This window comes from Salmo salar, unplaced genomic scaffold (assembly GCF_905237065.1).
Source record: "Salmo salar unplaced genomic scaffold, Ssal_v3.1, whole genome shotgun sequence".
NCBI classification, from domain to species: Eukaryota; Metazoa; Chordata; class Actinopteri; order Salmoniformes; family Salmonidae; genus Salmo; species Salmo salar.
Window position 1 is genome coordinate 305,001 of NW_025548635.1, and position 15,776 is coordinate 320,776.

Genomic DNA, 15,776 nt, shown 5'->3' on the forward strand with positions numbered 1-15,776 from the left:
GTCTTCAGAACCAGGTGATCTAGTCTGTCTGAGAGATGGGTTAGCTGTCTTCAGAACCAGGTGATCTAATCTGTCTGAGAGATGGGTTAGCTGTCTTCAGAACCAGGTGATCTAATCTGTCTGAGAGATGGGTTAGCTGTCTTCAGAACCAGGTGACCTAGTCTGTCTGAGAGATGGGTTAGCTGTCTTCAGAACCAGGTGATCTAGTCTGTCTGAGAGATGGGTTAGCTGTCTTCAGAACCAGGTGACCTAGTCTGTCTGAGAGATGGGTTAGCTGTCTTCAGAACCAGGTGATCTAGTCTGTCTGAGAGATGGGTTAGCTGTCTTCAGAACCAGGTGACCTAATCTGTCTGAGAGATGGGTTAGCTGTCTTCAGAACCAGGTGATCTAGTCTGTCTGAGAGATGGGTTAGCTGTCTTCAGAACCAGGTGACCTAGTCTGTCTGAGAGATGGGTTAGCTGTCTTCAGAACTAACCAGCCATCAACACATTGCTTCTCTTGAATTGTTTACCAGCCAATTGGGAGAAAAAAAAAAATCCGATTGAGTTAGAAAATGGGGAGTCAGTCTGTACTACGATACGCATCAGAAGTCCCGTGGAGAAACCCCCACTAAACTAAAAACCAATCTGTTTCTAGTTAAACGCTGCGGAGTTTGGAACATTCTAATAAATTAAACCAAAAACGAAAGGACTTGGATTTATCACAAAGAGAACTGAGGAACGCTGCTTTGAAATGTCCTCTTTTTTTACGGGTCCCAAATGCGGATAATCATTTCATATTGGGTGTTAACTCCTTTCCTGTGCAACCTGCCACAACCCCCAGGGCGACTTGTCCTAACTGAGCCAGTTCAACCCCCAGGGCGACTTGTCCTAACTGAGCCAGTTCAACCCCCAGGGCGACTTGTCCTAACTGAGCCAGTTCAACCCCCAGGCGACTTGTCCTAACTGAGCCAGTTCAACCCCCAGGGCGACTTGTCCTAACTGAGCCAGTTCAACCCCAGGGCGACTTGTCCTAACTGAGCCAGTTCAACCCCCAGGGCGACTTGTCCTAACTGAGCCAGTTCAACCCCCAGGCGACTTGTCCTAACTGAGCCAGTTCAACCCCCAGGGCGACTTGTCCTAACTGAGCCAGTTCAACCCCCAGGGCGACTTGTCCTAACTGAGCCAGTTCAACCCCCAGGGCGACTTGTCCTAACTGAGCCAGTTCAACCCCCAGGCGACTTGTCCTAACTGAGCCAGTTCAACCCCCAGGGCGACTTGTCCTAACTGAGCCAGTTCAACCCCCAGGCGACTTGTCCTAACTGAGCCAGTTCAACCCCCAGGGCGACTTGTCCTAACTGAGCCAGTTCAACCCCCAGGCGACTTGTCCTAACTGAGCCAGTTCAACCCCCAGGGCGACTTGTCCTAACTGAGCCAGTTCAACCCCAGGGCGACTTGTCCTAACTGAGCCAGTTCAACCCCCAGGGCGACTTGTCCTAACTGAGCCAGTTCAACCCCCAGGGCGACTTGTCCTAACTGAGCCAGTTCAACCCCCAGGGCGACTTGTCCTAACTGAGCCAGTTCAACCCCCAGGGCGACTTGTCCTAACTGAGCCAGTTCAACCCCAGGCGACTTGTCCTAACTGAGCCAGTTCAACCCCCAGGCGACTTGTCCTAATTGAGCCAGTTCAACCCCCAGGGCGACTTGTCCTAACTGAGCCAGTTCAACCCCCAGGGCGACTTGTCCTAACTGAGCCAGTTCAACCCCCAGGGCGACTTGTCCTAACTGAGCCAGTTCAACCCCCAGGGCGACTTGTCCTAACTGAGCCAGTTCAACCCCCAGGCGACTTGTCCTAACTGAGCCAGTTCAACCCCCAGGGCGACTTGTCCTAACTGAGCCAGTTCAACCCCCAGGGCTACTTGTCCTAACTGAGCCAGTTCAACCCCCAGGGCGACTTGTCCTAATTGAGCCAGTTCAACCCCCAGGGCGACTTGTCCTAACTGAGCCAGTTTATTTGAGATGGGAGAGACACCAGTAACATTCAGCAACGTTATTAAGTCCAAGTCTCTTTGTCTCAACAATAAAACATGATTCATATGGACCTTTTTTTTTGTGTGTTATGATGTTATGACACAATGAATAATGAGAAATCAATGTTGACATGAAAAAAAAGCCATTTGGTTGGGGATGAAGGGAGGGAGGGATGAAGGGAGGGAGGGATGAAGGGAGGGAGGTATTGGGGCAGTAGCTGGGCCAAGCAGCTGAAGGGAGGACCTGGCAGGGCAGTAGACTGATAGATTGACTGTTGTTCCATCCCTGGCAAGGCTCAGGAGTCCAAGACCACAGGTTAGCCGACCACATGGACAGAGCTGAGAGCCAGAGGGGAGTCCACTCTCACTCTGCTGTAAACACCACAGGTTGGACAGTGGCTGGTTTCTAGTTTGTTCCTGTGGATAGATGGAGTAGTCTATGGGCTGGCCAATATGTGGTGGGGAGAGGAGGAGAAGGAGAGAGGAGAGGAGGAGGGCAGGGGAGAGAGAGGAGAGGGGAGGAGGGCAGGGGTGAGAGAGGAGAGGAGAGGGGAGAGAGAGAAGAGTGAAGGAGGGGAGGGGTGAGAGAGGAGAGGGGGAGGGAGAGGAGAGGAGGAGGGCAGGGGTGAGAGAGGGGAGGGGAGAGAGAGAGAGGAGGAGGGCAGGGGAGAGAGAGGAGAGAAGAAGGGCAGGGGGGAGAGAGGAGAGGGAGAGGGAAGGAGAGAGAGGAGGAAGGCAGGGAAGAGAGAGGAGAGGGGAGAGGAGGAGGGCAGGGGAGAGAGAGGGGAGGGGAGAGAGAGAGAGGAGGAGGGCAGGGGAGAGAGAGGAGAGAAGAAGGGCAGAGGGGAGAGGGAGAGGGAAGGACAGGGGAGGGAGAGAAGAGTGAAGGAGGGCAGGGGTGAGAGAGGAGAGGGAAGGAGAGGGGAGGAGACGGACAGGGGGGAGAGGGGCGTGTGAGGAGTCATTTGTAGAGAACGTCGGGGGCGGAGCGACCCAGGCCTGCAGGTGTTCCTCTAGGCCTCCCTGGAGGGAGGGGAGAGACGGCGGGAGTAGCGGGGGGAGTCTTTATGAGCAGAGAAGAAAGAAAGGGAGAGAGAGAGAGAGCATGTGTTTTCCCCAGACACACCAGCAGCTGCAGCCACACTGTGATTTATGCTTTTCTCTGAACTCTGGGATTTCAAAATGTTACATTTAATCAAACGCACAGAGACCAGAGTAAATGTTATAGATGTTCTCCATATAACCGCTGATCTCTTTACCATACTCTCCCGTCAGTCAGCCAGTCAGTCAGTCAGCCAGTCAGTCAGTTAGCCAGTCAGCCAGCCAGCCAGTCAGCCAGCGAGCCAGTTAGTCAGTCAGTTAGTCAGCCAGCCAGTCAGCCAGCCAGTCAGCCAGCCAGTCAGTCAGTCAGCCAGTCAGCCAGCCAGTCAGTCAGTTAGCCAGTCAGCCAGCCAGCCAGTCAGCCAGCGAGCCAGCCAGCCAGTTAGTCAGTCAGTTAGTCAGCCAGCCAGTCAGTCAGCCAGCCAGTCAGTCAGCCAGCCAGTCAGTCAGTCAGTCAGCCAGCCAGTCAGCCAGCCAGTCAGCCAGCCAGTCAGCCAGCCAGTCAGCCAGCCAGTCAGTCAGTCAGTCAGCCAGCCAGCTAGCCAGTCAGCCAGTCAGCCAGTTAGTTAGTCAGCCAGCCAGCCAGTCAGCCAGCCAGTCAGTTAGTCAGTCAGTTAGTCAGCCAGCCAGTCAGCCAGCCAGTCAGCCAGCCAGCCAGTTAGTTAGTCAGCCAGCCAGCCAGTCAGCCAGCCAGTCAGCCAGCCAGCCAGCCAGCCAGTCAGTCAGTCAGTCAGCCAGCCAGCTAGCCAGTCAGCCAGCCAGTCAGCCAGCCAGCCAGTCAGCCAGTCAGTCAGTCAGCCAGCCAGCCAGCCAGCCAGCCAGTCAGCCAGCCAGTCAGTCAGTCAGCCAGCCAGCCAGTCAGTCAGCCTCCCCTCACTGTGGGAATACAGGAACAAAGAGATGCTTCATCTTAATTTAACCATATTGAGAGAGATTATGAAAACCACAGGGATTAATCCTGGGAGAATGCAGCAGTGCTGTAATACTAAACATGTTTCGTCTGCTAATGTCTTTTCAACCTGTTGCTCTCTCAGATTATTGGCTTGACATGAGACAGATTGGAATACAGAGGTCTCAGAGTTCAATCATGTTTACAGAGTGGTTCCTAGAGAAGTTACACTCCGCTTGATTACACTTCTAATGTTATATTATTAGTATTATAGTTATAATGTTATATTATTAGTATTATAGTTATAATGTTATATTATTAGTACTATAGTTATAATGTTATATTATTAGTATTATAGTTATAATGTTATATTAATAGTACTATAATGTTATATTATTAGTATTACAGTTATGTTATATTATTAGTACTACAGTTATAATGTTATATTATTAGTATTACAGTTATAATGTTATATTATTAGTACTATAGTTATAATGTTATATTATTAGTACTATAGTTATAATGTTATATTAATAGTATTATAGTTATAATGTTATATTATTAGTACTATAAGGTTATAATGTTATATTATTAGTACTATAGTTATGTTATATTATTAGTATTATAGTTATAATGTTATATTATTAGTATTATAGTTATAATGTTATATTAATAGTATTATAGTTATAATGTTATATTAATAGTATTATAATGTTATATTAATAGTATTACAGTTATAATGTTATATTAATAGTATTATAGTTATAATGTTATATTAATAGTATTATAATGTTATATTAATAGTATTACAGTTATAATGTTATATTAATAGTATTATAGTTATAATGTTATATTAATAGTATTATAATGTTATATTAATAGTATTACAGTTATAATGTTATATTAATAGTATTACAGTTATAATGTTATATTATTAGTATTATAGTTATAATGTTATATTAATAGTATTATAATGTTATATTAATAGTATTACAGTTATAATGTTATATTAATAGTATTACAGTTATAATGTTATATTATTAGTATTACAGTTATAATGTTATATTATTAGTATTATAGTTATAATGTTATATTATTAGTATTACAGTTATGTTATATTATTAGTATTATAGTTATAATGTTATATTAATAGTATTATAGTTATAATGTTATATTATTAGTACTATAGTTATAATGTTATATTAATAGTATTATAGTTATAATGTTATATTATTAGTATTATAGTTATGTTATATTAATAGTACTATAGTTATAATGTTATATTATTAGTATTATAGTTATAATGTTATATTATTAGTACTATAGTTATAATGTTATATTAATAGTATTATAGTTATAATGTTATATTATTAGTACTATAGTTATGTTATATTATTAGTATTACACTTCTAATGTTATATTATTAGTATTATAGTTATAATGTTATATTATTAGTATTACAGTTATGTTATATTATTAGTATTACAGTTATAATGTTATATTAATAGTACTATAGTTCTAATGTTAATAGTATTGTAGTTATGTTATATTAATAGTATTATAATGTTATATTAATAGTATTACAGTTATAATGTTATATTATTAGTATTATAGTTATAATGTTATATTAATAGTATTACAGTTATAATGTTATATTAATAGTACTATAGTTCTAATGTTAATAGTATTGTAGTTATGTTATATTAATAGTATTATAGTTATGTTATATTAATAGTATTACAGTTCTAATGTTATATTATTAGTATTATAGTTATAATGTTATATTATTAGTATTATAGTTATAATGTTATATTAATAGTATTACAGTTCTAATGTTATATTATTAGTATTACAGTTATAATGTTATATTAATAGTATTATAGTTATGTTATATTAATTGTATTATAATGTTATATTATTAGTATAATAGTATTATAATGTTATATTATTAGTATTACAGTTATGTTATATTAATAGTACTATAGTTATAATGTTATATTATTAGTATTACAGTTATAATGTTATATTAATAGTATTATAAGGTTATATTAATAACATTGTAATGTTATATTAATAGTATTATAATGTTATAGTAATAGTATTATAATGTTATATTAATAGTATTAGTATTACAGTTATAATGTTATATTTATAGTACTATAGTTCTAATGTTATATTAATAGTATTACAGTTATAATTTACATTTTACATTTTAGTCATTTAGCAGACGCTCTTATCCAGAGCGACTTACAGTAGTGAATGCATACATTTCATTTCGTGGTATTTAAAAAAAAATATATATATTTTTGTACTTAATATAATGTTATATTAATAGTATTATAGTTATAATGTTATATTATTAGTATTACACTTCTGTTATATTAATAGTATTATAATGTTATATTATTAGTATAATAGTATTATAATGTTATATTATTAGTATTACAGTTATGTTATATTAATAGTACTATAGTTATAATGTTATATTATTAGTATTACAGTTATAATGTTATATTAATAGTATTATAGTTATAATGTTATATTAATAGTATTATAGTTATAATGTTATATTAATAGTATTATAGTTATAATGTTATATTAATAGTATTACAGTTATAATGTTATATTAATAGTACTATAGTTATAATGTTATATTAATAGTATTATAGTTATGTTATATTAATAGTACTATAGTTATAATGTTATATTATTAGTATTATAGTTATAATGTTATATTAATAGTACTATAGTTATAATGTTATATTAATAGTATTACAGTTATAATGTTATATTAATAGTATTATAGTTATAATGTTATATTATTAGTATTATAGTTATAATGTTATATTAATAGTACTATAGTTATAATGTTATATTATTAGTATTATAGTTATAATGTTATATTAATAGTACTATAGTTATAATGTTATATTAATAGTATTATAGTTATAATGTTATATTATTAGTATTATAGTTATAATGTTATATTAATAGTACTATAGTTATAATGTTATATTATTAGTATTATAGTTATAATGTTATATTAATAGTACTATAGTTATAATGTTATATTATTAGTATTATAGTTATAATGTTATATTAATAGTACTATAGTTATAATGTTATATTAATAGTACTATAGTTATAATGTTATATTATTAGTATTATAGTTATAATGTTATATTAATAGTACTATAGTTATAATGTTATATTAATAGTACTATAGTTATAATGTTATATTATTAGTATTATAGTTATAATGTTATATTAATAGTACTATAGTTATAATGTTATATTATTAGTATTATAGTTATAATGTTATATTATTAGTATTATAGTTATAATGTTATATTATTAGTACTATAAGGTTATAATGTTATATTATTAGTACTATAAGGTTATATTAAAATAACATTATAATGTTATATTAATAGTATTATAATGTTATAGTAATAGTATTATAGTTATAATGTTATATTAATAGTATTACAGTTATAATGCTATATTAATATTATTATAATGTTATATTAATATTATTACAGTTCCAATGTAATATTATTATAGTTATAATGTTATATTAATAGTATTGTAATGTTATATTAATAGTATTATAATGTTATATTAATAGTATTATAGTTATAATGTTATATTAATAGTATTATAGTTATGTTATATTAATAGTATTATAATGTTATATTAATAGTATTAGTTATAATATTATATTAATAGTATTGTAGTTATACTGTTATATTAATAGTATTATAGTTATAATGTTATATTAATAGTATTATAGTTATGTTATATTAATAGTATTATAGTTATGTTATATTAATAGTATTATAATGTTATATTAATAGTATTAGTTATAATATTATATTGATAGTATTTTAGTTATACTGTTATATTAATAGTATTATAGTTATAATGTTATATTAATAGTATTATAGTTATGTTATATTAATAGTATTATAGTTATGTTATATTAATAGTATTGTAGTTATACTGTTATATTAATAGTATTATAGTTATAATGTTATATTAATAGTATTATAGTTATGTTATATTAATAGTATTATAATGTTATATTATATTGATAGTATTGTAGTTATACTGTTATATTAATAGTATTATAGTTATAATTGTAAAGTTTAAACTCTTTCCAAACGGCATTTTTGATAAATGCCTTTACAAGTGAACTATCTTAATTGGCACTTTTGTAAACCTGGTAAAGTCCTCACCGTGGTACTGGGACGGTACCGTGGTACTGGGACGGTACCGTGGTACTGGGACGGTACCGTGGTACTGGGACGGTACCGTGGTACTGGGACGGTACCGTGGTACTGGGACGGTACTGTGATACTGGGACGGTACTGTGGTATTGTTCCTCAGTAAACTGGGACGGTACTGTGGTACTGGGACGGTACCGTGATACTGGGACGGTACTGTGATACTGGGACGGTACTGTGGTACTGGGACGGTACTGTGATACTGGGACGGTACCGTGGTACTGGGACGGTACTGTGGTATTGTTCCTCAGTAAACTGGGACGGTACTGTGGTACTGGGACGGTACTGTGGTATTGTTCCTCAGTAAACTGGGACGGTACCGTGGTACTGGGACGGTACCGTGGTACTGGGACGGTACCGTGGTACTGGGACGGTACCGTGGTATTGGGACGGTACTGTGATACTGGGACGGTACCGTGGTACTGGGACGGTACTGTGGTACTGGGACGGTACTGTGGTATTGGGACGGTACCGTGGTACTGGGACGGTACCGTGGTACTGGGACGGTACTGTGATACTGGGACGGTACCGTGGTACTGGGACGGTACTGTGGTACTGGGACGGTACTGTGATACTGGGACGGTACTGTGGTATTGTTCCTCAGTAAACTGGGACGGTACTGTGGTACTGGGACGGTACCGTGATACTGGGACGGTACTGTGATACTGGGACGGTACTGTGGTACTGGGACGGTACTGTGATACTGGGACGGTACCGTGGTACTGGGACGGTACTGTGGTATTGTTCCTCAGTAAACTGGGACGGTACTGTGGTACTGGGACGGTACTGTGGTATTGTTCCTCAGTAAACTGGGACGGTACCGTGGTACTGGGACGGTACCGTGGTACTGGGACGGTACCGTGGTACTGGGACGGTACCGTGGTACTGGGACGGTACCGTGGTATTGGGACGGTACTGTGATACTGGGACGGTACCGTGGTACTGGGACGGTACCGTGGTACTGGGACGGTACTGTGGTATTGGGACGGTACCGTGGTACTGGGACCGGTACCGTGGTACTGGGACGGTACTGTGATACTGGGACGGTACCGTGGTACTGGGACGGTACTGTGGTATTGTTCCTCACTAAACTGGGACGGTACTGTGGTACTGGGACGGTACTGTGGTACTGGGACGGTACCGTGGTATTGGGACGGTACCGTGGTACTGGGACGGTACTGTGGTACTGGGACGGTACTGTGATACTGGGACGGTACCGTGGTACTGGGACGGTACCGTGGTACTGGGACGGTACTGTGGTATTGTTCCTCAGTAAACTGGGACGGTACTGTGGTACTGGGACGGTACCGTGGTATTGGGACGGGGACGGTACCGTGGTACTGGGACGGTACTGTGGTACTGGGACGGTACTGTGGTATTGGGACGGGGACGGTACCGTGGTACTGGGACGGTACTGTGATACTGGGACGGTACCGTGGTATTGGGACGGTACCGTGGTACTGGGACGGTACCGTGGTACTGGGACGGTACTGTGGTACTGGGACGGTACTGTGGTATTGTTCCTCAGTAAACTGGGACGGTACCGTGGTACTGGGACGGTACTGTGGTACTGGGACGGTACTGTGGTACTGGGACGGTACTGTGGTACTGGGACGGTACCGTGGTACTGGGACGGTACCGTGGTACTGGGACGGTACCGTGGTATTGTTCCTCAGTAAACTGGGACGGTACTGTGGTACTGGGACGGTACTGTGGTACTGGGACGGTACCGTGGTACTGGGACGGTACTGTGGTACTGGGACGGTACCGTGGTACTGGGACGGTACTGTGGTACTGGGACGGTACTGTGGTATTGTTCCTCAGTAAACTGGGACGGACGGTACTTTCCCATGATGCAGCACATGTCTGGCGGATGAAGCATCGATGCACATCTTCTCTTAGTTAGTGGAAACAATAGATGATGTTTGTGGTAATTCACAGATGTGTTTGGGAATGTTTTCATGCAGGACTTTTAATCCTTAATTTTGTCATTGTGTGTGTGTGTGTGTGTGTGTGTGTGTGTGTGTGTGTGTGTGTGTGTGTGTGTGTGTGTGTGTGTGTGTGTGTGTGGGGTTGTTTATCTACATGCTTTATGTACTGCCATCTCTCTCTGTGTGTGTGAGTGTGTCCTTGCGTGTCTGTGTGTGTGTGCTGTAAATGTGTGGTTCAGGACAGGTTGAGGGAAGTGACCTGGCCGTAGATGTCTGGGACAGGACAGGTTGAGGGAAGTGACCTGGCCGTAGATGTCTGGGACAGGACAGGTTGAGGGAAGTGGCCTGGCCGTAGATGTCTGGGACAGGACAGGTTGAGGGAAGTGGCCTGGCCGCAGATGTCTGGGACAGGACAGGTTGAGGGAAGTGGCCTGGCCGTAGATGTCTGGGACAGGACAGGACAGGTTGAGGGGAGTGACCTGGCCGTAGATGTCTGGGACAGGACAGGACAGGTTGAGGGAAGTGGCCTGGCCGTAGATGTCTGGGACAGGACAGGTTGAGGGAAGTGACCTGGCCGTAGATGTCTGGGACAGGACAGGTTGAGGGAAGTGACCTGGCCGTAGATGTCTGGTTCAGGACAGGACAGGTTGAGGGAAGTGACCTGGCCGTAGATGTCTGGGACAGGACAGGTTGAGGGAAGTGACCTGGCCGTAGATGTCTGGGACAGGACAGGTTGAGGGAAGTGGCCTGGCCGTAGATGTCTGGGACGGGATAGGTTGAGGGAAGTGGCCTGGCCGTAGATGTCTGGGACAGGACAGGTTGAGGGAAGTGACCTGGCCGTAGATGTCTGGGACAGGACAGGACAGGTTGAGGGAAGTGACCTGGCCGTAGATGTCTGGGACAGGACAGGTTGAGGGAAGTGGCCTGGCCGTAGATGTCTGGGACAGGACAGGTTGAGGGAAGTGACCTGGCCGTAGATGTCTGGGACAGGACAGGTTGAGGGAAGTGGCCTGGCCGTAGATGTCTGGGACAGGACAGGTTGAGGGAAGTGGCCTGGCCGCAGATGTCTGGGACAGGACAGGTTGAGGGAAGTGGCCTGGCCGTAGATGTCTGGGACAGGACAGGACAGGTTGAGGGGAGTGACCTGGCCGTAGATGTCTGGGACAGGACAGGACAGGTTGAGGGGAGTGACCTGGCCGTAGATGTCTGGGACAGGACAGGACAGGTTGAGGGAAGTGGCCTGGCCGTAGATGTCTGGGACAGGACAGGTTGAGGGAAGTGACCTGGCCGTAGATGTCTGGGACAGGACAGGTTGAGGGAAGTGACCTGGCCGTAGATGTCTGGTTCAGGACAGGACAGGTTGAGGGAAGTGACCTGGCCGTAGATGTCTGGGACAGGACAGGTTGAGGGAAGTGACCTGGCCGTAGATGTCTGGGACAGGACAGGTTGAGGGAAGTGGCCTGGCCGTAGATGTCTGGGACGGGATAGGTTGAGGGAAGTGGCCTGGCCGTAGATGTCTGGGACAGGACAGGTTGAGGGAAGTGACCTGGCCGTAGATGTCTGGGACAGGACAGGACAGGTTGAGGGAAGTGACCTGGCCGTAGATGTCTGGGACAGGACAGGTTGAGGGAAGTGGCCTGGCCGTAGATGTCTGGGACAGGACAGGTTGAGGGAAGTGACCTGGCCGTAGATGTCTGGGACAGGACAGGACAGGTTGAGGGAAGTGACCTGGCCGTAGATGTCTGGGACAGGACAGGTTGAGGGAAGTGGCCTGGCCGTAGATGTCTGGGACAGGACAGGTTGAGGGAAGTGACCTGGCCGTAGATGTCTGGGACAGGACAGGTTGAGGGAAGTGACCTGGCCGTAGATGTCTGGGACAGGACAGGACAGGTTGAGGGAAGTGACCTGGCCGTAGATGTCTGGGACAGGACGGGTTGAGGGAAGTGGCCTGGCCGTAGATGTCTGGGACAGGACAGGACAGGTTGAGGGAAGTGACCTGGCCGTAGATGTCTGGTTCAGGACAGGTTGAGGGAAGTGACCTGGCCGTAGATGTCTGGTTCAGGACAGGTTGAGGGAAGTGACCTGGCCGTAGATGTCTGGTTCAGGACAGGTTGAGGGAAGTGGCCTGGCCGTAGATGTCTGGGACGGGACAGGTTGAGGGAAGTGACCTGGCCGTAGATGTCTGGGACAGGACAGGTTGAGGGAAGTGACCTGGCCGTAGATGTCTGGGACGGGACAGGTTGAGGGAAGTGACCTGGCCGTAGATGTCTGGGACGGGATAGGTTGAGGGAAGTGGCCTGGCCGTAGATGTCTGGGACAGGACAGGTTGAGGGAAGTGGCCTGGCCGTAGATGTCTGGGACAGGACAGGTTGAGGGAAGTGACCTGGCCGTAGATGTCTGGGACAGGACAGGTTGAGGGAAGTGGCCTGGCCGTAGATGTCTGGGACAGGACAGGTTGAGGGAAGTGACCTGGCCGTAGATGTCTGGGACAGGACAGGTTGAGGGAAGTGGCCTGGCCGTAGATGTCTGGGACAGGACAGGTTGAGGGAAGTGACCTGGCCGTAGATGTCTGGGACAGGACAGGACAGGTTGAGGGAAGTGACCTGGCCGTAGATGTCTGGGACAGGACAGGTTGAGGGAAGTGACCTGGCCGTAGATGTCTGGGACAGGACAGGACAGGTGAGGGAAGTGACCTGGCCGTAGATGTCTGGGACAGGACAGGTTGAGGGAAGTGGCCTGGCCGTAGATGTCTGGGACAGGACAGGTTGAGGGAAGTGACCTGGCCGTAGATGTCTGGGACAGGACAGGACAGGTTGAGGGAAGTGACCTGGCCGTAGATGTCTGGGACAGGACAGGACAGGTTGAGGGAAGTGACCTGGCCGTAGATGTCTGGGACAGGACAGGACAGGTTGAGGGAAGTGACCTGGCCGTAGATGTCTGGGACAGGACAGGACAGGTTGAGGGAAGTGGCCTGGCCGTAGATGTCTGGGACAGGACAGGTGAGTGTTGACCCAGCAGCAACACCTCAGAGAGGCACACAGAATCTCTGCAGACATACAGGGCTTTGTGATGTAGATCTTTCTGAGGGCCCATGCCAAATCTTTTCATCCTCCTGAGGGAGAGAAGGTGGTGTCGTGCCCCTCTTCACAGCTGTGTGGGGGAGACGGGATCCTGCGAGTGTGAACGGGGCGTTCTGAGTCAGAGCTGCTTCTCGTCTAAATGATTAATGTTTGTCATGGGAGAGAGGAGGAGAGGGAGGGAGGGAGAGGGGTAGGGGGGGAGGGAAAGAGAGGAGGAGAGAGAAAGAGGGAGAGAGGGAGGGAGAGAGATATAGAGGGAGGGATAGGGAAAGAGAGGGGTAGGGGGAGAGGGGAGGGAAAGAGAGGAGGAGAGGGAGGGAGGGAGAGAGAGAGAGAGAGAGAGAGGGGTAGGGGGAGGGAGTAATGGGGAGAGAGAGCGAGAGAGCGAGAGAGAGAGAAGATAATTGCCTGGTGAAACTAAATCCCTGATCATAGGTGTCAGTAATAGTCTTTAGAGCAGATTGCCTCTCAGCGGGATGTCTTTCTGCTATCGTAGCTGTGTCTGGGAATGATCTGACGTCCTCCACTCTGGTTTTCACATCTACAAAATGAACGGTGGTGTTGATATCTGGGTTGTAGATGGACGGGAGGGCTTTCTGGACTCTGTTTAAAACTAATGGACCACTCTTTATGGCATGTCTTCCCTCCAGCTGTACCCCCTCTAGCCCCAGGGTCAGAGCACCCAGCTGTACCCCCTCTAGCCCCAGGGTCAGAGCACCCAGCTGTACCCCCTCTAGCCCCAGGGTCAGCACACCCAGCTGTACCCCCTCTAGCCCCAGGGTCAGAGCACCCAGCTGTACCCCCTCTAGCCCCAGGGTCAGCACACCCAGCTGTACCCCCTCTAGCCCCAGGGTCAGAGCACCCAGCTGTACCCCCTCTAGCCCCAAGGTCAGAGCACCCAGCTGTACCCCCTCTAGCCCCAGGGTCAGAGCACCCAGCTGTACCCCCTCTAGCCCCAGGGTCAGCACCCCCAGCTGTACCCCCTCTAGCCCCAGGGTCAGCGCACTCTCAAATGTTGTTTTTTGCCATCATTGTAAGCCTGCCCACACACACACACACACACACACACACACACACACACACACACACACACACACACACACACACACACACACACAGAGTGTGAGATGACATTACTCCTACCCCCAGTTTGGGACCTGCTTTAAGGTGATGTATTCCCTCTCTATGGGATGTATTCCCCCTCTCTATGGGATGTATTCCCCCTCTCTATGGGATGTATTCCCCCTCTCTATGGGATGTATTCCCCCTCTCTATGGGATGTATTCCCTCTCTATGGGATGTATTCCCCCTCTCTATGGGATGTATTCCCCTCTCTATGGGATGTATTCCCTCTCTATGGGATGTATTCCTTCTCTCTATGGGATGTATTCCCTCTCTATGGGATGTATTCCCCCTCTCTATGGGATGTATTCCCTCTCTATGGGATGTATTCCCCCTCTCTATGGGATGTATTCCCCCTCTCTATGGGATGTATTCCCCCTCTCTATGGGATGTATTCCCCTCTCTCTATGGGATGTATTCCCCCTCTCTATGGGATGTATTCCCTCTCTATGGGATGTATTCCCCCCTCTCTATGGGATGTATTCCCCCTCTCTATGGGATGTATTCCCCCTCTCTATGGGATGTATTCCCCCTCTCTATGGGATGTATTCCCTCTCTCTCTATGGGATGTATTCCCCTCTCTATGGGATGTATTCCCCCTCTCTATGGGATGTATTCCCCCTCTCTATGGGATGTATTCCCTCTCTATGGGATGTATTCCCCCTCTCTATGGGATGTATTCCCCCTCTCTATGGGATGTATTCCCCCTCTCTATGGGATGTATTCCCCCTCTCTATGGGATGTATTCCCCCTCTCTATGGGATGTATTCCCCCTCTCTATGGGATGTATTCCCCCTCTCTATGGGATGTATTCCCCCTCTCTATGGGATGTATTCCCTCTCTCTATGGGATGTATTCCCCCTCTCTATTGGATGTATTCCCCCTCTCTATGGGATGTATTCCCCCTCTCTATGGGATGTATTCCCTCTCTATGGGATGTATTCCCTCTCTATGGGATGTATTCCCTCTCTATGGGATGTATTCCCTCTCTATGGGATGTATTCCCCCTCTCTATGGGATGTATTCCCCCTCTCTATGGGATGTATTCCCTGTCTATGGGATGTATTCCCTCTCTATGGGATGTATTCCCCCTCTCTATGGGATGTATTCCCCCTCTCTATGGGATGTATTCCCTCTCTCTATGGGATGTATTCCCCCTCTCTATGGGATGTATTCCCCCTCTCTATGGGATGTATTCCCCCTCTCTATGGGATGTATTCCCTCTCTCTATGGGATGTATTCCCCCTCTCTATGGGATGTATTCCCCCTCTCTATGGGATGTATTCCCCCTCTCTATGGGATGTATTCCCCCTCTCTATGGGATGTATTCCCCCTCTCTATGGGATGTATTCCCCCTCT

The 15,776-nt window shown here is 44.5% G+C and overlaps 1 protein-coding gene across 1 annotated transcript in view; it reads left to right on the plus strand.

Annotated features, from left to right (window-relative positions):
* LOC123733190 (proline-rich extensin-like protein EPR1) overlaps nt 1-14,255 on the plus strand; it is a gene marked incomplete at its 3' end in the record, with an annotated part of 16,046 nt that extends 1,791 nt beyond the window's left edge. Inside the window, exon 3 of the mRNA XM_045712605.1 lies at nt 13,946-14,255. Coding sequence (XP_045568561.1) covers nt 13,946-14,255 — 310 coding nt within the window. The remainder of the gene's footprint in view (nt 1-13,945) is intronic.
* Between the last annotated feature and the right edge of the window lie 1,521 nt (nt 14,256-15,776).